This window comes from Mustela erminea, chromosome 7 (genome assembly GCF_009829155.1).
Source record: "Mustela erminea isolate mMusErm1 chromosome 7, mMusErm1.Pri, whole genome shotgun sequence".
NCBI lineage: Eukaryota > Metazoa > Chordata > Mammalia > Carnivora > Mustelidae > Mustela > Mustela erminea.
Genome location: NC_045620.1, coordinates 121,613,817 through 121,635,816, shown reverse-complemented (window position 1 = coordinate 121,635,816; position 22,000 = coordinate 121,613,817). Strand labels below are relative to the sequence as shown.

At 40.5% G+C, this 22,000-nt stretch overlaps 1 protein-coding gene across 2 annotated transcripts in view; it reads left to right on the top strand.

Moving 5' to 3' along the window:
* The first annotated feature begins 673 nt into the window (after nucleotides 1–673).
* RAB10 (RAB10, member RAS oncogene family) overlaps nucleotides 674–22,000 on the top strand; it is an 89,636-nt gene continuing 68,309 nt past the window's right edge. The window contains exon 1 of one of the 2 annotated variants that reach the window (XM_032353106.1): nucleotides 674–1,319. In XM_032353106.1, coding sequence (XP_032208997.1) covers nucleotides 1,193–1,319 — 127 coding nt within the window. In that variant the 5' untranslated portion in view covers nucleotides 674–1,192. The remainder of the gene's footprint in view (nucleotides 1,320–22,000) is intronic. The other variant, XM_032353107.1, reaches the window with a different exon arrangement.

Here is a 22,000-nt window from a genome sequence, read left to right as displayed (position 1 = left end):
ATCCTCTCCTCGCCCTGAAAGGCGGATTACATCATCTCAACCTGAGCAGCACCGCCAGTTTTTCCATGTCAAACTCCTGTTCTCCGGAACGTCAACTCTCGCTCCTTAAGTAAACCGGGATGGACTTCTAATGTTTCTCCTGACACGATTAGCCAGGGCACTCCAGGATGCGTGTCATTTTAGCAAAGAGCCTATTAATGACCCCAGGGCGCCACTTTTTCTCGCATTTACGAGCTACAGCTATACAGGAACACACGGCCATCCAAGCCTGTCACTGCGCCAAGACCTTCAGCTCGACGCACGCGACAAACGCGACCGAGAACAGCCTCAGCGCAGCTCGGAGGGCTACCCCGGAACGAAAGGAGGGGTGCCAAGAGCCTACTCCAGCGTGCGGCGCCTGCGCAGTCACGAGGCTGCGCCTCCCCGCGGGGCGTGCTCGTAAAGCTGTGCACCCTATCAGACGGCCGCAGGGAGCGCGCCCGCGGCCTCGCCCTCTCCCGCCCCTCCCCTCTCTCGTCTCCACCCGGCCTTAGACTGGGGCTCGGAGACCAGGCACTTCACTCTCCACCCCCGCTTGCCCCCACACCCTCTGATGCGCGTGCGCAGAGGCGATCCGCAGGGCGAGGGCGCGAGGGAAGGGCGGGCGTACGTCCTTGCGTGCGTCTCAGGCAGCGCGCACGCCGGCGTGAGAGGGCACGGGGAAAAGGTGGCTCTGGCCGGGGCGGCTCGGCTTCCTGTGGCTATGTAGCTGAGCTCGTCGGCTCCGAGTCCTCCTTCGCTGCCACCGCCGCGTCCTGGCGCGGAGTTTCTGCTCGGGAGAGAGACTGTCCTCACGTCCGTCGCGCTCCCTCGACGGCAGAGCTTGCTCGGTCGCCCGTGGGAGCGTCCCGGCCGAGCAGCCCTGAAGGGGGAGGGGAGGCCATTTTGTCCCGACCGACTCCCCGGAACCGGGCGGAGCGGCTGGGAGAGGCTGCGGAGCCGCCGTCGCCGCCCTCGGAGGCACCGGACGCCGCCACCGTCGGGGCTTCCTCGACGAGGCCGTTCGTAGGTCTCCCCCGCCCTCTCGAGCCCTCGTTTTTCCCACGCTTCCCCGGTACTCCGGCCTGAGAACGCCCAAGTGAGGAGTTGGCCGTAGTGAGAGGGACCGATCCCTTGGGGCCGCCGGCGGCGAGAGCCTGAGCCGCTCCTCCCAATGGCGAAGAAGACGTACGACCTGCTTTTCAAGCTGCTCCTGATCGGAGACTCGGGAGTAGGGAAGACCTGCGTCCTTTTTCGTTTTTCGGATGATGCCTTTAATACCACCTTTATTTCCACCATAGGTAAGACCTGTGGGAAGATGGTGTGCGGTGTGGGTAGCTGCAAACCGGTTTTTTTTTTACTCCAGACATCTTGCTTCCCGTAATAAACGCCTTTGTTTCAGTGATTCCGATTCCAAGCGACAGACCCAAGTTAGTGTTTGAATCGACATCGAGCTTACTGGGGCGGGGTCTTCCCATGCTTTCCATCCGGTCTTTTGCTTTCAAGTCTCCTACTCTGTTCATTGCCTCTGTTGCAAAATATGCAGCATTAACCGCGTCCCAGAATGCTGTTTCTTTCAGCGACTGGACTGGCTTTTTCCATATCTGTGTGGCGTTACTAGATGTACGATACTTGTAAGGGATTTATTTTAGTGGTTGGGATTGAAGTCGTGGTAGTCCTTTGGTAAAGGCCCGAATTTATACTTCAGGGCAAGGAGAAGATTCCATACGGTCATAACTTAGAGTCATTTACTTAGAGTAAACTTGAGGGTTTGTGTGAGGAATAATTAAAGCAAATTAGAGGGGAAAAGTGAGTTCCCCCGCGTTGACTAATCCATTGATGTGTCAAACAATCGGAGGCTCTTCGTGCTTGGGGTGGGACTCAATGGCATGTTTGCCTCACAGTGCTTTTCCAGACATCAACAGAAGCAGTAATCTAAAAGGGATGATCAGTTTCTGTCCTCAAACCCGAAAGAATGAAGTTCTCGCTTCTATTTGACTTTGCGCTACAATTTACAGGAAAACATTTGGCCAGCCCTAGCCCTAGAACTTCTCATGTACTTTCACCTCATGTTTCAGAATTACTTACTGTGGAAGTTAAGAACTGAAGATTGACCTTTTTAGTCGGTTTCCCATTTTGGAAAAGAAAAGGGAAGGCTCTAGGAAAGTCCCTTTGGACCTCGGTTAGAAAATTTAGTGGAACTAACACGACTTGGTTAAATGAATTCTATGTGAACTCCCCCCTTCCCCCACCCCGTAAATATCTTAAAGGACACATGGTTGCTCCTGTCATTTGGAGCCCAGCACTGAGCATTGGAGGAGTGCAGTGAAACCCAATAGTAAGTGTAACCAGTTTTTTTTTTTTCTTTCTTTTTTTTTTTTTTTTTTTTAAGATTTTATTTATTTGTTTGACAGGCAGAGATCACAAGTAGGCAGAGAGGCAGGCAGAGAGAAAGAGAGGAGGAAGCAGGCTCCCGGCCCAACAGAGAGCCCGATGTGGGGCTCAATCCCAGGACGCTGGGATCATGACCTGAGCCACCCAGGCGCCCCTAAGTGTAACTAGTTTTATGTTTGAGACGATTTTAGAAAGCAACTGCAGTCTTTTCTGAACTCTTGAGAATTGTCAAAATTAAGCTGATTTCAATTGATATCATTACTGGAATGGTTGATTTGGATTTCTTATGACAGAATTTTTGTCAGCTACTTAATTTATTCTTACAAATTGTGCAGAAACTAAATGGGGCAAATATTCATTTCAAATAGATTTTAATTTTACTCTTACAGAGTCATCGCAATCATTATTTCATGTGTATGATCCTATTCTTTTGACTTGTCATAAATTTTATGAAATTTAGGATTTGTTCTCTGCTCGTGGATTAGCCCCTCCTATTCCCAAGTTTGCTTTTAATATTCCACTTTTAGCTGTAGCTGGGTGGGTCAGGTGATTAGATAGTTCAGCAAATATTTATTGAGCACCTAATGTTAGGCACGGTTTTAGGTAAGTGGTGAACACAGTAGATCCCTTGAGCCATTTAGTGAGGACAGAGTGTGGGAGACACTACAATAGGGATGAGCAGAGGGAGGAGGAGTGACTAGCCTAAATCATGGGGAATCTTGAGTAGTTTTGCATGGAGATGATGTCTGAAATGAAGTCTGAAGGACATAGGAATTGGACCAGAGAGGTGAGATAGGATATAGAAATTCTGGAAAAGGGAGCACAGTATAAACTTGTAGTCAGATCAAGGATGTAGGGGTGCCTGGGTGGCTCAATGGGTTAAAGCCTCTGTCTTCGACTCAGGTCATGATCCCAGGGTCCTGGGATCGAGCCCCCCGCATCAGGCTGTCTGCTCAGCAGGGAGTCTGCTTCCTCCTCTCTCTGCCTGCCTCTCTGCCTACTTGTAATCTCTGTCTGTGAAATAAATAAATAAATAAAATCTTAAAAAAAAAAAAAAAGATCAAGGATTTAATTCATGTGGGCAGCTTTAACCCGCCATTGAGAAGGGTGGAGTAGAGAGTGGGACGCAATGTGTTAAGCCCCATCTATTACAGTTTTTTTTTAAATGGGTACATAACGCACAACTAGAACTCAGTCCTATAAGATAATGACAGTCTTGTGTAGTCCTTTTTTTTTTTTTTTTAAGTTTTATTTTTTTTTTAGTAATCTTTACACCCATCATGGGGCTTGAACTCAAAAATCCTGAGATCAGGAGTCTCATGCTCTTCCAGCTGAGCCAGCCAGACACCCTTTGTGTAGTCCTTTTATTAGGGAAAAGTGCGTGGTGGTTTTGGTTTGAACCTGCAGCTTAGAATCCTACTTCCACAGGCTGTGGACTTTGGCAAGTTACTTAATTTCTGTATGCTTCAGTTTCCTCTTTAAATAGGACCTACTACATAGGGTAGTTGTGAGAATTTTATGGGTCAGTGAAAGTAAAGTGTCAAGCATGGTACTAGGCGCACTGTAGAAGCAGAATGCATGTTAGCTAGATACAGAAGAACCACTTGCAGCAGAACAAGTTACTGTATGGATTGAATGCCCTGTGCACAGTGGGTACTTGTCAGTGCTCTGCTAAACAATTTCACGTTAGACTCCGAAACTTTCATATTTTGATATAAAAATATTTGATGTTTGCCATTTTGATATAGAAGACAGGTTGAAGAATGTGAACTGAGAAATGAATAAATATCTAAGTGTAAAATTCTGAGCATAGTTTCAATATATATAGCATGTATTATTCTGTATGCAGCTTTAGAAGTCTGTTCTCTTAACCAGTGCTGTTTAAAACAAATACAACGTGAGCCAAATGGGTGATATTTTTTGGTATTAAAAAATGGGGCGCCTGGGTGGCTCAGTGGGTTAAGCCTCTGCCTTTGGCTCAGGTCATGATCTCAGGGTCCTGGGATCAAACCCTGAATCATTGGGTTCTCTGCTGAGTGGGGAGCCTGCTTCCCCCTCTCTGCCTGCCTCTCTGCCTACTTGTGATTTCTCTCTGTTAAATAAATAAAATATTTTAAAATAAAAAGTAAAAAATATGTTTTACATTAACAAAATTAAAAGAATGGGGCACCTGGGTGGCTTAGTTGGTTGAGCCTGAGTCTTGATTTTAGCTCAGGTCATGATCTTGGGGTTGTGGGATTGAACCCTACTTTGGACTCTGTGCTTAGCGGGAAGTCAGCTTGAGATCTTCTCCCTCTGCTGCAACCCCCCATCTCCCACCCCCCGTGTGTGCGTGCGTGTGCTTTCTCTTTATATATGAATAAATAAATAAATAAGTCGGTCTTGGGGTGCCTGGGTGGCTCAGTCGTTTAAGCATTTGACTCTTGGTTTTGACTCAGGTTGGTTGTGAGATTGGGTGGTGTTGGGCTCTGAGCACCACCCCCCAACATGGAATTTACTTGAGATTCTCTCTCTCCTTCTGCCCCTCCCTCTGTGGTCTCAGCGTTTGTGCATGCTCTCTCTCAAAATCATAAAATTTTTTTCTGGGAGCCTGATGCAGGGCTTGATCCCAGGACTCTGGGATTATGACCTGAGCTGAAGATAGGTGCTTAACCCAGGTGCCCAAAATAAATAAAATCTTTAAGAAAAATAAATGTATATATTTTTAAGATTTTATTTATTTATTTGAGGGAAGGAGGCAGGGGGAGGGCAAAGGGTGAGGAAGAAGCAGATTCCTCGCTAACAGGAAGCCTGATGCAGGGCTTGATCCCAGGACCCTGAGATCATGGCCTGAGAAAAAGGTAGACACCCAACTGACTGAGCCACCCAGGTGCCCCAGACAAAATAAATTAAAAAAAAAAAGTTAAAGAAGAATTTTTTTTTTTTTTAAGATTCTATATATTTATTGGACAGAGAAATCACAAGTAGGCAGAGATGGGGGGCGGAAAGCAGGCTTCCTGCTGAGCAGAGAGCCTGATGTGGGGCTCAGACCCAGGACCCTGAGATCATGACTTGAGCCAAAGGCAGAGGCTTAAACCACTGAGCCATCCAGGTGCCCCATGTTTTTAATTTTTTTTTAAAAGATTTATATTTTAGAGAGAGCATGTGTATGTGGGGAGGGGTAGAGGGTGAGAGGGAATCTGAAACAGACTCCTTGCCGAGGGTGGGGATCAATCTCACAGACCTGAGATCATGCCCTGAGCTGAAATCAGGAGTCAGACTCACACTTACATGACTGAGCCACCTAGGCACCCCAAAGATTGATTGATTGATTTCAAAGATTTTTTAAAAAATTTATTTGATTCCCCTTCTCTCTCTTTGCCTGCTTCTCTGCCTACTTGTGATTTCTGTCTGTCAAATAAATAAATAAAATCTTTAAAAAAAAAAAAAAAAGGGGGCACCTGGGTGGCTCAGCGGATTGAGTCTCCGCCTTCGGCTCAGGTCATGGTCTCAGGGTCCTGGGATCGAGCCCCGCATGGGGCTCTCTGCTCAGCGGGAGCCTGTTTCCCCTTCTCTCTCTTTGCCTGCTTCTCTGCCTACTTGTGATTTCTGTCTGTCAAATAAATAAATAAAATCTTTAAAAAAAAAAAAATTTATTTGACAGAGACCTAGCAAGAGCGGGAACACAGCAGGGGGAGTGGGAGAGGGAGAAGCAGGCTTCCTGCTGAGCTGGGAGCCTGATGTGGGGCTCAGTCCCAGGTCCCTGGGATCATGACCTGTACTGAAGGCAGATGCTTAGTAACTGAGCCACCCATCCACCTCCAAAGAAGAATTTAATGATAAATTTTAACTCATTTTTATCCCAAATGTTATCATTTTAATATGTAATCAAAATTAAAATGACATTTTATATTTTTTTTCAGTGTGTATGTTATACTTACAGCTAATTTCGATTTGTATTGGGCACGTTTAAAGTGCTCAATAGTCATATGTTGGTTACCATATTGGACAGTGCATGTCTAAACAGTCTGAACTAGCTAGTCGTCTAACGAACAGATGACTAGAAGTGCCTTTGGATGTGTACTCTTTACTTTTTAAAAAAATTTTAAAAGTATTTTTTTCTTTGGTGTTTTAAAAAATCTGGAGCATTCTCTAATTATGAATTATAGTAAAATTTGAGTTGTTACTTGATTGTTAAAACCTCTTAGGTTTGAATAGTTACCTTGCTAGGTGAGTATTCAGAAATAAATAGAAGTGGTACTCAGAAGGGCCAAACTCTCAGTACTAGGTAGGCCCTTATTATTTCAGGCAGAATCATTTTAGTTGCTCATTGGTCATTGATTCTTTGAAGAGTTTTTATAGGCTTATTGTGCTTACAGTACCCTCAAAGACTGCTGTATTTACATTTTTCTGTGTACTTTTAATTCCCACACATTTATACTAGAAATTATGTATGATATTTATAGTCAGGTTTATTGCAGATAGAGTTGCAAAAATAAATTACTGGTGTTTCACACTCAACATTCTCAAAGAGGATCCAGGGGCACTAGTCTATAAGCTACACAAGGGCAGAGGTGGGCTGTTTTTTTGTTTGTTTGTTTTGCTGATAGATGCTAAGTATCTAGAAGAATATCTTCCTTTAATGGGTACATGATAAATAATGAATGAAGGAGGAGAGGCAGACAAGTAGTACAGAGTCAGGAGCCTCTAACATAGAATAGGGCTCAGTTTTATTTTAATATTTCCCTTTCTACCTCCTCTCTGAGCATAATACATGTGAAGTAGATTGAGATCTCTCCTTAAGAATATTAGCTGGTTTGGGTGCCTGCCTGGCTCAAGCGACTGTCTTCAGCTCATGTCATGATTCTGGAGTCCTGCATCCAGCTCCCTGCTTAGTGGAAAGTCTGCTTCTCCCTCTGCCCCCGCCCCCACCCCGGCCCGTCATGCTCGCTCGCTCTATCTCTCAAAGAAATAAAATCTTAAAAAAAAAAAAAAAAGAATACTAGCTGTTTGTCTAATAGAATAATTTTAGGGTAAAACTGGCCTTGGAAATTCAAAGATTGTTAGAGAAATATTTGCTAAAAGACGGTTAATTGGTTTTGGATGAGCAAATTTTAGTGGTTGATTTGGTTATAACACCTTTGGCAGTACGAGGTCAGGAAAGCATTACCCTTTAGTGATAAAAGTTACATGGACTTGTCCCAAGGCAGAAATTTTTAGTAGGCTGTCTAACTGAATGTGCTACTTTTTGGTGTTTTAATCCCTCCCTCCATGCCTAGACTTAATTATTACCTTTTCCATAGGGAATTTCTTTCATTGGGAAATGGAGCATCTGGGCTTCATGCAAGAAGCTAAATTGGTAGAGTCTTGACCCTGGGAGAGGTATAATGAATGCACCCTTTTGTTTTCTTTGAATATTCTTGCTAAGCTTTGGAAGAGTATGATGCTTCCACTAGCCTGCATTTAAGAGTTGGTTGATTAAATTGAACTGAGCTCATTTATATGGGGAGGTTGCTTTTTAGAGAAATGAAAAAAACCTCTGCCACATTAAACGTGTCTGGATTTTGCTGTGATTCAGTCAGCAGTTTATGCTGCAGGAATTCCAGAATGCCTAACGAATCACTCATTTGAGCACATATTTTTAGGACTGATTAAAAACTATCTAGACATTTTTCCCAAGGAGGATATACAAACAGCCACTAAGCACATGAAAAGATGTTCGACATTACTAATCATTAGGGAAATGCCAATCAAAACCACCCATTTGGATGACTCACTTATATCACTTTGTTATACAATTACCTGTTCGAGTTCTTTTCGTTCTTTTGGGTATAGACCCAGAAGTGAAATTGCTGGATTATGAGGTAATTCTATTTTTAAGTTTTTGAGAAACTACCATATTTTCCACAGTGGCTGCACTGTTTTATATTTCCACTATCACTACAGCAGCGTTCCAGTTTCTCCACATCCTCACCAACACTTACCTGTTCAGCCGCATTATTCGTAATAGCGAAATGGTGGAAACAACCCAAATATCCACATGAATGGCCACACAAAATATGTAGTGTTCTATATGTAGAGTGGAATATCACTCAGCCTTAAAAAGGAGTGAAATTCTGGTATATGTTACAACATGGGTGGACCTTAAAAACACTGTGCTAAGTGAAACAGGCCAGCCCCCCGCCCCAAAAAAGACAGTGCTGTGTGAAATTATTTATATGAGGTACCTAGAGTAGGCAAATTCGTAGGGAAAGTAGAATAGTGGTTACTGGGGATGGGGTAATGGGGAGTTATTACTTAATGTGTATAGATTTTCAGTTAATGGGGGAATTACTGTTTAATGGGTACAGAGTTTCAGTTTGGGGAGATGGGTAGTGGTGGTGGTTGTATGACAGTAAGAATATAATGCCACTGAATTGTATGCTTAAAAATGGTTTCACTGTATGATTGCACTTACATGAGCTATCTAAATTCAGATTCATAGAAACAGAAAGTAGAATAGTGAAGGGTAGCATGATAGTCCCCCAGGGGGTGGGGGAAGGGGGGAATAGGGAGTAGTCTAATGTGTATAGAGTTTCAGTTTTATAAGATGAAAAAGTACTGGAGATCTGTTGCACAACAGTGTGAATATATTTAACGCAACTGCGTTATGCACTTGAAACTTTTTCACGTGGTAAGTCTTATGTGTATTTTTACCACAGTTTAAAAAGGCAAATTTTATGTTATGTATATTTTCCTGAGAATCCAGAAAACAAACAAAACTACCCAACATTTGACCCAGTTCCATGTTAGGAGCATTTGATCACAGATAGCCCCTCACTGTTCCATGTGATAGCTACTGTTAACCAGTGGTCACTGAGTTGAGAGGATCCTTTATGGTATTTACCACACTTTAGTGTCATTGGTCTGTACTTTTAGATACTGAAGACAGGTTTGTTTTTTTGTTGTGTGTGTCTTCCTAGAATGTTAGAATCATGAAATATTAATGCAGGAAAGAGCTCTGCAATTCATTTAAAGAGTCAGGAAACAGACTGGTGAAAAGGAAGTTCCAACAGATTGTATGGCTAATTTGTGAGAGAGTTCTTTTTTGTTTTTGTTTTGTAAGATTCATGCACAAGGGTTGGGGGGAGGAGCAAGGAGAGAGGAACAAGCAGATTCACCTGCTGAGCATGGCGCACAAGGCAGGGCTCTATTCCACCACCACAAGATCATGACCTGAGCCATAGAGTTTTCACTAGACTCTAGATCATTTCTGCTGTGGCCATGTTTCTCATTCAGAGAATTTCATTGTTTTGTTTGAAAAAAAAATTAATGATGGATAATTCTTTCTACTCATCAATTTCTATTTGAAAAATGGAGTTACGGTGATTTTTCTGTTTTGTTTCTGTTTTGGCAGGCATGAGGAATAGCACCAAATACCAAAAGTTTGTTCAGGTTACTTGTCCTTTGCAGACTTAAGAGCATAACAGAGCAGAGCTAAGCAGATAATGCCAGGAGTAATTACTTTATTTCCAGAATCATGGAGTATAAAATGTGGTGAAGGAAATACCAGTACTCCTGTTTGGTTTGTAAAAGAGAAAGAGTGATAGGAGAAATACTGGTAATCTGTGTCAATTTTGAACAGTACCAGTTTCCCTAGTCAGTGCTGTGGTAGGAGCTGTGATTAGTAGAGAAATGTAAGGGCTGCTTGTGTTGATTTACAAATTAGAATCTGCTATTTAGCATAAAATAAAAATTCTGTGATTAAAGAGATGTAGTTGGGAAAATTGCTTATGGAGATGGTTTAGTCATAAATGAACAGTTTAAAAGCTACAGAGCATGTTAATAGAAGATTTTCTGAAACCGAAAAGACTGATAAAAGTCTTGTAAAGGTCATAAACTTACTTCCTTCAAGTAGATGAATATTGGGGGTTAATAGAATACTTTTTTTAAGGTTTTATTTTTAGGTAATCTCTACACCCAATTGCTTGAATTTACAATCCTGAGATCAAGAGTTCCATTTCCGTGTTCTGTCTGCTGAGCCAACCAGGTACCCCTGGACTAGGTGGGTTTTGTTTTTGTTTTTGTTTTTGTTTTTAAAGATTTTATTTATTTATTTATTTGACAGAGATCACAAGCAGGCAGAGAGGCAGGCAGAGAGACGGGGGAAGTAGGCTCCCTGCCAAGTTGATCCCAGGACCCTGAGATCATGACCCGATCCGAATGCAGAAGAAGCTCAACCCACTGAGCCACCTAGGCGCCCCTGGAATAGTTTTTAAAATTTGGATTATAAGATAAAGGAATTTGAAAAAATGATTAGAATAAAATTTTTGTAAAGAAAACTTACCTGAAGGAAATCTGAAATGAGGAAAGACTTTCTTTGAAAACAGTATTTTGGGGCGCCTGGGTGGGTCAGTGGGTTAAGCCGCTGCCTTCGGCTCGGGTCGTGATCTCAGGGTGCTGGGATCGAGTCCTGCATTGGGCTCTCTGCTCAGCAGGGAGCCTACTTCCCTTCCTCTCTCTCTGCCTGCCTCTCTGCCTACTTGTGATCTCTCTCTGTCAAATAAATAAATAAAATCTTTAAAAAAAAAAAAAAGAAAACAGTATTTTGGATTATAAGCAAAAGTGATTACTTGATGTTTATCCTTCTTTCTTGAGATAAAAAATAATTTGTTTTTTGAGGAAAACAGCAACTGGTGATGGAACACCGAGTTTCCAGTATGACCCAGAAACAGAGCATCCAAGGTTGTAAATCATTAGAAAACGGAAAAACCGGTATTCTGGAGATCCAAAAAGTACAGTGTATCAAAATCAGAACAGAAGGGACAGTGTTGATTTGTTTCTTTCATATCAATAGCAGTGCTTGTGCAGAAACTTTTTAAAAGATTTTATTTCTTTTTTTGACAGAGAGAGAGAGAGACAGTGAGAGAGGGAACACAAGCAGGGGGAGTGGGAGAGGGAGAATAGGCTTCCCAATGAGCAGGGAGCCTGATGAGGCTCCTCCCAGGACCCTAGGATCATGACGGGAGCCGAAGGCAGACGCCCAACGACTGAGCCACCCAGGCACCCCATGCAGACTTTTTTAATTGAAATTTTTATTAAGGCAATTATAGATTCACATGCAGTTACAATACAGGGAGATCCCTTGTACACTTTACCCAGTTTCTCCTAGCAAAAACTTTTTTTTTTTAAGATTTTATTTATTTATTTGACAGACAGAGATCACAAGTAGGCAGAGAGGCAGGCAGAGAGAGAGGAGGAAGCAGGCTCCCTGCTGAGCAGAGAGCCCAATGTGGGGCTCCATCCCACGGTGATGAGATCATGACAGCCGAAGGCAGAGGCTTTAACACACTGAGCCACCCAGGCGCCCTGCAAAAACATTTTTTGAAACTCTAGTAAAATATCACAACCAGTATATTGACATCTGGCATGGTACACCAGTCTTTTTTACATTTCCTAGTTTGGTTTTCATTTGTGTTTGTATGTATTAAATTTTCTGCAGTTTTATCACTTGTGTAGGTTAATGTCACCATTGCTGTCAAGATACTGAACTGTTCCAAGGTTCAGGGATCTCTAGTGTTCTTTTTAGACTCCTACCCCCAATTATCTCCTCCAGAAGGTTGTTCTTCACTTATAAAGTTTGTCATTTCATAAATGTTATGTAAATGGAATCATATAGGATGTAACCTTTGGGATTGGCCTTTATTCACTTAGCATAATCTCTGGAGATTCATCCAAGTTTTGTACTATCAGTAGTTCTTTTTTCTTGCATAGTACTCCATGGTATGCATTCACCACAGTTTGTTTAACCGTTCACCTGTTGAGGAACATCACAGCTGACTCCAGCTTTTGGCTGTTATAAATAAAGCTGCTATGAATATTTGTGTATAGGTTTTTATATGATCATAAGTTTTCATTTCTCTGGGATAAATGCCCAATAGTATAATTAGTGGATCATATGGTAATTGCATGTTTAGTTTTATAAGAAACTACCAAACTGCTTCCAGAGTGGCTGTATTATTTTACATTCCCACCAGCAGTGTGTCAAGTGATCTAGTTCTCTGCATCCTTACCAGCATTTGGTGGTGTTACTATTTTGTATTTTGCTATTCTGGTATGTGTGTAGTGATACTCTCATTGTGGTTTTAACTTGCATTTCCCTGCAGGCCAGAGGTGTTGAAAAAATTTTTATGTCCTTATTTACCATCTATATATCTTCGATGAAATGTCTGTTCATGTCAGTTGCCCATTTTCTTGGATTGTTTTACTGTTGAGTTTTGAGAGATACTAGTCTTTTTTTGGATATATGCTTTACAAATATTTTCTCCTAGTCTACAGCTTGTTTCTTCTTCATGTGGACATTTATAGAGCAAACAATTATAATTTTGATGAAGTCTAATTTTTCTTTTTATGGATCATGCTTTTGGTGTCTAAGAACTTTGTTTAGTCTTAGATCCTGAAGATTTTCTTCCATTTTTAAAAAATTTTATTTATTTGAGAGAGAGGGGGAGAGGCAGAGGAGAAGCAGGCTCCCAGCTGAGCAAGCAGGGAGCCCTATGCGGGGCTCAATCCCAGGACCCTATGATCATAACCTGAGCCAAAGTCAGATGCTTAGCCTTCTGAACCACCCAGGCACCTAATTGACTTTATAACAGCAATTTGCTTTCTGAAAAGTTTCTGAAATTAATTTTTATGAGTGTTATATAATCTTTGAAATAAAATTCTTCCTCTCTCTGTGCCCTTCCCCCACCCTGCTTGTGCACAGGTGCATGCATGTGTGTGTGTGCTCTTTCTCTCAAATAAAATCTTTTAAAAAAGATTTAAAAATAATAAAAGATTTATAGTAACAAAAAAAAGAATCTCTTGTCCTATCCCTCTCTATCCCCTGACCTATTATCGAGAGGCATCCTCTGGCTCTTCTGTTACCTACCTCTGTTTTCTTTTTTTCATAGTTATGTATTACTATTTTTTAAGTAAGGTCGACTCCCACTGTGGCGCTCAGACTCATGACCCTAGCAGGATCAAGAGTCTCATACTCTACTGACTGAGCCAGCCAGCTGCCCCTACATCTCTTTTCAAATGATATGTATATATAGACATTTCTTGAGTCATTAATATTAAATGAGAATTTTAACGTTTTATAATCTTATCCCACGCTTTCTCCTTTTTGTTAAATTGGTTTCTAGTGGTTCCATTAATATGGCCATGTAAATATTCCTTGTCAAGCACAAGCAGTTTGACTCTCCTTTCCTCTGAAGTTAAAAGTTCTCTTTATTTGATTAATTTCCTTTTACCCATTGTCTTCTTACATTCTCCAACAACCTCTCAGAATGATTTTGTATACAGTCAAATCATTAGACAGATAATCCTTTTGTTTTTTTTCTTCCTGGGCACACCTCTTCTACATCTTTTCCTGCTTCAGTAGTGGATTGGTCATTAACTAGGCCTGTTGTACAGCTTTTGCCTTGGGAATTTTCTTAGTTGCCTCTTCTGTGTAATACTGTTTTTGTTTGTTTGTTTGTTTGTTTTGGATTGGTGTATGGCCTTGGATTGTTTCATGGTTTAGTAGGTTCTTGAAAAAGAGGTGCATGGTGAAGGAAATTTTTTGAGACTTTCCACATTTGACTATGTCTTAATTCTTTTTCACTCAATGAAGTTTTGGCAGGAATTAGGATTCTAGGTTGAAAATAATTTTTTCTTGATTTTGAAAGTATTAGTCTATGGCTATGTAGTTTCTGATATTACTAGCAAGACCAGTACCACTCTGATACTTTACCCATTATTTGTGGCTTAGATTGCCTCTGGAAATTATTAGGTTTAAAAAGATTTTGAGGGACCCCTGGGTGGCTCAGTTGGTTGGGCATCTGCCTTCTGCTCAGGTCATGATCCCTGGGTGCTGATATTGAGTCCCACATTGGGTTCCCTGCTCAGCTGGGGGCCTGCTTCTCCCTCTGCCTGCCATTCCCCCTGCTTGTGTTCTCTCTCTCTGTGACAAATAAATGAATAAAATTAAAAAACAATTTTTTTTTTAAAAATTCCTGGTAACTAATTGCACAATGATATATCTTAGTGGGTGGGATCTTAACCCATTTTTCCAAATATTTGGTGGGTCTTTCCTGGTTTTTCTTGCATTTTTACCCCCTATAATTTTCTTCCCTTTTTTCTGCTTTTAATTGGCTTTTGGACATCCTGGGTTGATTGGGTAGTTTCTTGTTTGCCAGCTTTTTTCATTTGTTTTACTTTACAGAAGATTTCCTCGATTTTATCTTCTGACTTTCCTATTGAAGGTTTTATTTCAGTTGTCATATTTTAAAATTTCTAGTAGTTTTTTCTTGTTTATTCCTTGAAATTTTCTCTTAAAGTGTTCTCTTTTCATGAATACAGTATTTTTTTCTTGGAAGATAGCTTGTTTGACATTTTCCTTTATTCACTGATTTTTTTTCCTTCGAGTTTTCTATGCTCCCCCCATGTTTGTTTTATTCTGCATTTTATTTTTTTAATTTAATTTAAAAAAATTATTTATTTATTTGAGAAAGAGAGCACAAGGAGGGCGGGGTTAGCAGAGGGAGAGGGAGAAGCAGGCTCCCCACTGAGCAGGGAGCCTGTGTGGGGCTTGATTCCAGGACCCTGTGTTGATCTGAGCCAAAGGCAGATACTTAACCCACTGAGCCACTGAGACACCCCTGCTTTTTAAATTTTTAATTTATTTTTTATTTGCAGCAGATAAGGTGATCATAAGGTTTATTCTGTATTTAGAGGCCCTTCTCAAATGATTGGTAATTTCAGGGTGCATGTTCATAATTAAGAATGAAGAATGGGTCATTAAAAAGGTGTTTGCAAGTTCTGTAAGCATGCGTGAGGCTTTTTAAATCTCTCTGTTTTTAGTCTCCTCTCCACACTACATTGAGCCTCTCGTTCTTGAATTTAGAGAATAAATGTTTAGATTCCTGCTTTAGCCTAGCGGAGTGGTAAAATCTGGCTAGGTGAGATGGAGACTAGGTCTTAGGGGTGTCCTTATGTAAACCTAAATCAGGCCTTCCCTTTCTGCCTGGTGCCTGATACCTCCTATTGCAAAACCTTTCCAGGGTTCTGAGACATGAATTGGCTTGCTCCTCAGTGTCTTCGGTGGACCCTGAGGTCATAAGATTTTTTTCTCTTCATGTATTGTGATTAGAGTTACAGTGTCTGTCTATTTAATATTTCTTGTTTTCCTTACTGTTTTGGTGTGACTCTGGAGAGAATGGGTCGAAAGATCTTTTTATACTACTTTAATGGAATTTGAAGTAACTTTTCCAAAAAAATACTAACTTATTTAAGTAACCTCTACTGCGCGGTGTGGGGCTAAACTCATGACTCTCAGATCCAGAGTTGCATGCTTTTCTAACTGAGCCAGCTAGGCACCCCTGGAATTTGAAGTAATTTTTGACTCAAAATGAAACTGACTCCACTTTTTAACTCTGAACGTCCAGTAGAGTTAGGATGAATAATATTTTGCTACTGTTTCTTTAAATATTCAGCCCATCCTCAAAATATTGAAGTTTTTGTTTCTTAGGATAATCAGATGAATGTGGTAGAGAATCAGACTAGTTCAGTTCAGAAACAGTGTTATTTAAAGGAAACCGTTTTAGTTTAGATGTATAATTCTTGGCTGATTTACTTGGGAGAAAAAGGAGTGTTTTTGCTTTTTGAAACAAAGTATGACTGAGTCTTTCAATCAGTCTTCTGCTTTTGGTGTATACTATTTTATAAAATACTGAACATCAGATGATTCAGCAATTTCATAGTCTGTTAGAAGATTGCAGTGTGTCCCGTATATTACAGCACTTGGCATTGAATGATAACAGTATCTTCACTCATGATTTTGCTGGTTTGAGACTTCCTAGTAAACATTTGTTCTTACAAAGTTTAAGTATTAAGTTATTCTGCCTCTTTATATATTCTTTTAAAAAATGCCTTTGCTTTCCTTAAATCAGAAGTTATCAGATAAATATGAATTTTAAAAAATTCAGTAAATTTTTGTATATATTTGTGTGTGGGGATATATTCTCATCATAGTAAAGGGGAAAGAGTTATAGAAGGTAAATATAATATCAAAAGAACTGTTCAAACATTAGCCCTTTGCCTAAGTGAGTAAGAGTTTTAAAAACTTCTTGAAAAATTAAAAACCTACAGAAAAGTTAAGTCACTTATTAAAATGAATCCCCTTGTATACTTCTTCTAGATTTGCCAGTAGCCCATATTTTGCTACATTTCCTTTTATGTCTCTTAAGAGAGTTTAGTTTATGTATGATGATGTGTCTGATTCAAAATAGTTTAAAGATACCTATTTCAAAGGGAACATAGTGTTTAATTTTTTTAAAAAATACTTATTTGACAGAGCGAGGACACAAGCAGGGGAGCAGCAGGCAAAAGGAGAGAGAGAAGCAGACTCCCCACTGAGCAAGGAGCCCAATATGGGGCTCATTCCCAGAACCCTGGGATCATGACCCCAGCTGAAGACAGGCATTTAACCAACTGATCCACCCAGACGGCCCCGTAGTCATTTTTTAAAAAATAAACTAGGAAATTATGCCTTTATAGTTACTGTTTATTTAAAAAAATTGAGATTTTATAAAATATATTAGGTATCTTGTATTGCGTACCAGGGATGTGGAGGTTAGTAAAGACTTGGTAACAGCTCATGTGGAGTTTAGCTCTGTGGGGGAGGGAGTGGTTGAAAAGTACCAAAATACCACTACTTTCTCAGTTCCTGAAGTTAGAATCTAATTCACAGTACCTTTGCTGTTCTTTTTTTTTTTTTCTTCCTTTGCTCTTCTTCTAAGATGTTTTGTGTTGTGAGAAATACAAGCTTTATACCTTTTAAGATACCTTATTTTTCTGGGGCGCCTGGTTGGCTCAGTGGTTTGGGCTGCTGCCTTCGGCTCGGGTCATGATCTCAGGGTCCTGGGATCGAGCCCCGCATCGGGCTCTCTGCTCCGCAGGAAGCCTGCTTCCCTCTCTCTCTCTCTCTCTCTGCCTGCCTCTCTGCCTACTTGTGATCTCTGTCTGTCAAATAAATAAATAAAATCTTTAAAAAAAAAAAAAAAGATACCTTATTTTTCTATTTTTTTTTATATTATTATAGTTGCTCTACCTTAAGAAAGATGTAGAGTTTATTTAAGATGGAGAATTTTATCTTTTATTTATTTATTTTTGTAAGATTTTTATTTATTTATTTGACATAGACACAGTGAGAGAGGGAACACAGCATGGGGAGTAGAAGAGCAAGAAGCAGGCTCCCTGCCAAGTAGAGAGCCTGATGTGGGACTCTATCCCAGGACCCTAGGATCATGACCTGAGCTTAAGGCAGACACTTAATGACTGAACCACCAGGTACCCCTAAATGGAGAATTTTAACAACCAACTAGTTAACAGTACATTTATCTAGGGAGTTAGTTAGTCTTCCAACACTGCAGTATTTGATGTTTTCTCAGTGTCTTACTGACTTTGATTTTTAACCCCATTTTATTAAGCCCACAAGCAGGAGACATTTGCTGTTATATAGGTAACATGTCTAGCCAGAAAAAAAAGAGACCAAGTAGACAATTAGGGAGGAACCTGAAAACTAAAATGAAGTTTTAAGATTGTATTACTATACCATACAGTTACAGATTTGTGAACTGATGATATCAGTGAGAAGAAATTCTTTATCTTTAGTAGTTTCTGTCAAGGTAGAAAGTTCGGTGTGTTTTGGAGACATAAAAAGTGATTAAGGGGGCCCCTGAGTGGCTCAGTGGGTTAAAGCCTCTGCCTTTGGCTCAGGTCATGATTCTGGGATCCTGGGATCGAGCCCCACATTGGTCTTTCTGTTCAGCGGGGAGCCTGCTTCCTCCTCTCTCTCTGCCTGCTTCTCTGCCTACTTGTGATCTCCGTGTGTCAAAATCTTCCAAAAAAAGTGATTAAGTTTTGATACTTTACATATAATCAGAGTTTAACTTTTGTGGACTTTTTTTCTACAAGATGCTGAATAAATGATTTATCATAAAATAATAAAAGATTTCTTATATTCGAAAAGATTACAGATATTGGGATGATCAGTGGAAAAGTGAGTCCTGAGGGTACATATAATCCAAAGAGAAAATTATGAGCCTGGCCAAGGCACACTTAATATTTATTTACTACTTCTCAAGTTCTAAGATTTGTTGGAGGGTTATCCTTTGACATGTGAGTGAAACAGTTTGGGGGGTAAATGTAAGGATTTTTTACATATTGAATGATACATTAAGAGAAATAATTTCTCTGTTTTAAGAGAAATAATTTCTCAGAGATGGTCTGCATAGATGTGTGAATGAATGTCAGAGCCATAAATAGCAACTTGGTGAAACTAGCTTATATGTAACCTTTAAGATGCATTTCCAGGAGGTCAGCTATGCTCTTGATATGTCTCCCTCAAGAATAGTGGACTTTTGGATCATAAGTCAGAGAGGATTTGATAGTTTGTATTTCTCTGTTGAATAAAATACTCTTTTTAAAAAGATTTTATTTATTTATTTGACAGACAGAGAGTACAAGTAGGCAGAGAGGCAGGCAGAGAGAGAGGGAGGGAAGCAGGCTCCTTGCTGAGCAGAGAGCCTGATGCGGGGCTGGATCTCAGGGCCCTGAGATCATGACCTGAGCTGAAGGCAGAGACTTTAACCCACTGAGCCACCCAGGCGCCCCTAAAATATTCTTATAAAAATAATAAATAGTAATACCTAATGTAACACAGGGAACTGTAAGTTAAGCAATATGTGGACTGTACTTCTGAGGGCTTTGTTACTGTTGGTTAATGTATACTTAAGGGAATAAAAATAAATTCAATATTAACCTGATAAACTCCAGTATAACTAAGTTTTATACTATAGTATGAGTTTCCCTCACTTTTTCTTTATCTTCTGAAAACTTTTCCTTATTAAGGCTTTTTATATTTAGGTACCACAACTTACAGGATTTTTTTTTTTTTTTAAAGATTTTATTTATTTATTTGACAGAGAGAAATCACAAGTAGATGGAGAGGCAGGCAGAGAGAGAGAGAGGGAAGCAGGCTCCCTGCTGAGCAGAGAGCCCGATGCGGGCCTCGATCCCAGGACCCTGAGATCATGACCTGAGCCGAAGGCAGCGGCTTAACCCACTGAGCCACCCAGGCGCCCCTTTTTTTTCTTTTTTTAACGCAAGACATTTTAAACTTTCTTTAGCTCTCCCAACACATATTTTCTTTCTTTCTTTCTTTTTTTTCTTTTAAGATTATATTTATTTATTTGACAGACAGAGATCACAAGTAGGCAGAGAAGCAGGCAGAGAGAGAGAGGAAGGGAAGCAGGCTCCCTGCTGAGCAGAGAGCCTGATGTAGGGCTCGATCCCAGGACCCTGAGACGATGCATCACCTGAGCCGAAGGCAGAGGCTTAACCACTGAGCCACCCAGGCGCCCTAACACATATTTTCTTGATCTGATTGCAACTTTCTTTTTAGGTTATGGTTTGTAACAGGCATTATTTATTAAGTTCTTGGTCACAAGGCAGTATATTTATATGAATTCTCTTACCCTTTGCCGTAGGTTGTGAAACTATTTAATGACAATTTCCAACTCTGATAGTGATCTAGATAGACAGTTTGCTCTTCCAACATTTTCTTCAGTCTTGGGGACCTTCTCCATGCTTGACATTCTGTCTACCCTTGGAATACTTGAGCTCCATAGAAACATTCTTGCTGAAGGGATTCTTTTAACATTTTTTTCCTGATCTTTTAATGAATTTTAGTAAATTACTGAGTTTGAAACTGCTCAGTTGAGTGAGAATTTTTTAGGGAACCATATTCTCAAATACAGTTTTTTTCGTCTGTTAAGTGAATTTGTTGATTGATGGGAATGAGTGGCTATAAGGAAAGAATTGGAAGTTTTAAACATTAATTTTAAAGAACACATTATAGCTAACAATTTCAAGAGAAAATACGCTTTTTGTTAATTTGTCCTTTACTCTTTTACTGTAAAATTCATCTGCCTGAAAGCAGTGCTGTGTGCTTGGTATTGGATGATTATTTGTTGTTTTGTAGATGTTGACATGCACCATGAAATAGTATCATAGCTTGACTCAATCTTTCTTGCTATTTGGCAGTTAAATTTTAACATACAGTTGCCATGAATCTACTTCAGTGGATGATTTGCTTTTAGGCAGCATTTGGCCTTCCTTTACCATTGTAAAATTTGGACAGTCCGTGGTGGCTTGATCCTTTAAAGATGATAAAAATCATCAATTTTTTTTTTTTTTTAAATGTGCAGTGTCTGTGAAGACAGTGGTTCTAGAGTGTGGCTCCCTTAATAGCAGCACCAGCATCACCAGGAAACTTGCTGGAAATGGGAGTTCTCATGTTCCACCTCAGATGATAGGGTACACGCTAGTTTGGGAACCAAGGCTGTATAGTTGACCCTTCCAACAATGTGAGGGTTAGGGACACCAGCCTCCCTGTGCTGTTGAAAATGTGTATAATTCTTTTTTTTTTTTTTTTTTTTAAAGATTTTATTTATTTATTTGACAGAGAGAGATCACAAGTAGGCAGAGAGGCAGAGAGAGAGAGAGGGAAGCAGGCTCTCTGCTGAGCAGGGAGCCCGATGCGGGACTCGATCCCAGGACCCTGAGATCATGACCCGAGCCGAAGGCAGCGGCTTAACCCACTGAGCCACCCAGGCACCCAGAAAATGTGTATAATTCTTGACTCTGCCAAAACTCAACTGCTAATAGTCTACTGCTGACTAGAAGTGTTAACAACAGTATAAACAATTAATACATATTTTAAAAGATTTATTGAGAAAATCCTAAGGAAGAGAAAGAACACTTGCAGCATATATTTATCAAAAAAAAAAAAAAATCTGCGTGTAGTGGACCAGTGCAGTTCAAACCCATTGTTGTTCAGGGGTCAGCTGTACTATTAAATAAATACATCTTAGAAATAGTTGTATTTCCCCCCTTCTCCTCTAATGGATCTTGAAGATCATTTGTCATCATTGTTAGTTTCATTTTTTAAACTGCTGAATAGTGTTCCATTAAATGTATCCCAGTTAGTTAGCCTGTCTGTCCTGTATTTATTGGCATCTTGAGTCTGGGTTGTCAGGTGTTTAGAAACGTGGTGCCAACTGTGAAGGGCCCTTGTTTGATCTGGCAGTGAGCTTACACTTCAACCTGTGGATGGGATAGTGAGTGACAGGACTAAAGCTGTGTCACATATTTATTTCTTTAGTTTAAAAAAATTTTTAAGTAATCTCTAAACCCACCGTGGATCTCAGACCCATAATCCTGAGATCAAGAGTTGCGTGTTCCATCGGCTGAGCCAGCGAGATGCCCGTGTGCCACATTTTTTTTTTTTTTTTTTGAGAGTATACAGTGGAGTGAGGACGGGGGAGAGAGAGGGAGAGAGAATCTTTTATTTATTTATTTTTAATATTTTATTTATTTGCCAGAGAGAGAGAGAGAGTACACATAAGCAGGCAAAGAGGCAGGCAGAGGCAGCGACAGAAGCAGGCTCCCTGCCGAGCAAGGAGCCTGATGCGGGACTTGATCCCAGGACCCCTGGGTCATGACCTGAGCCCAAGGCAGTGGCTTAACCAACTGAGCCACCCAG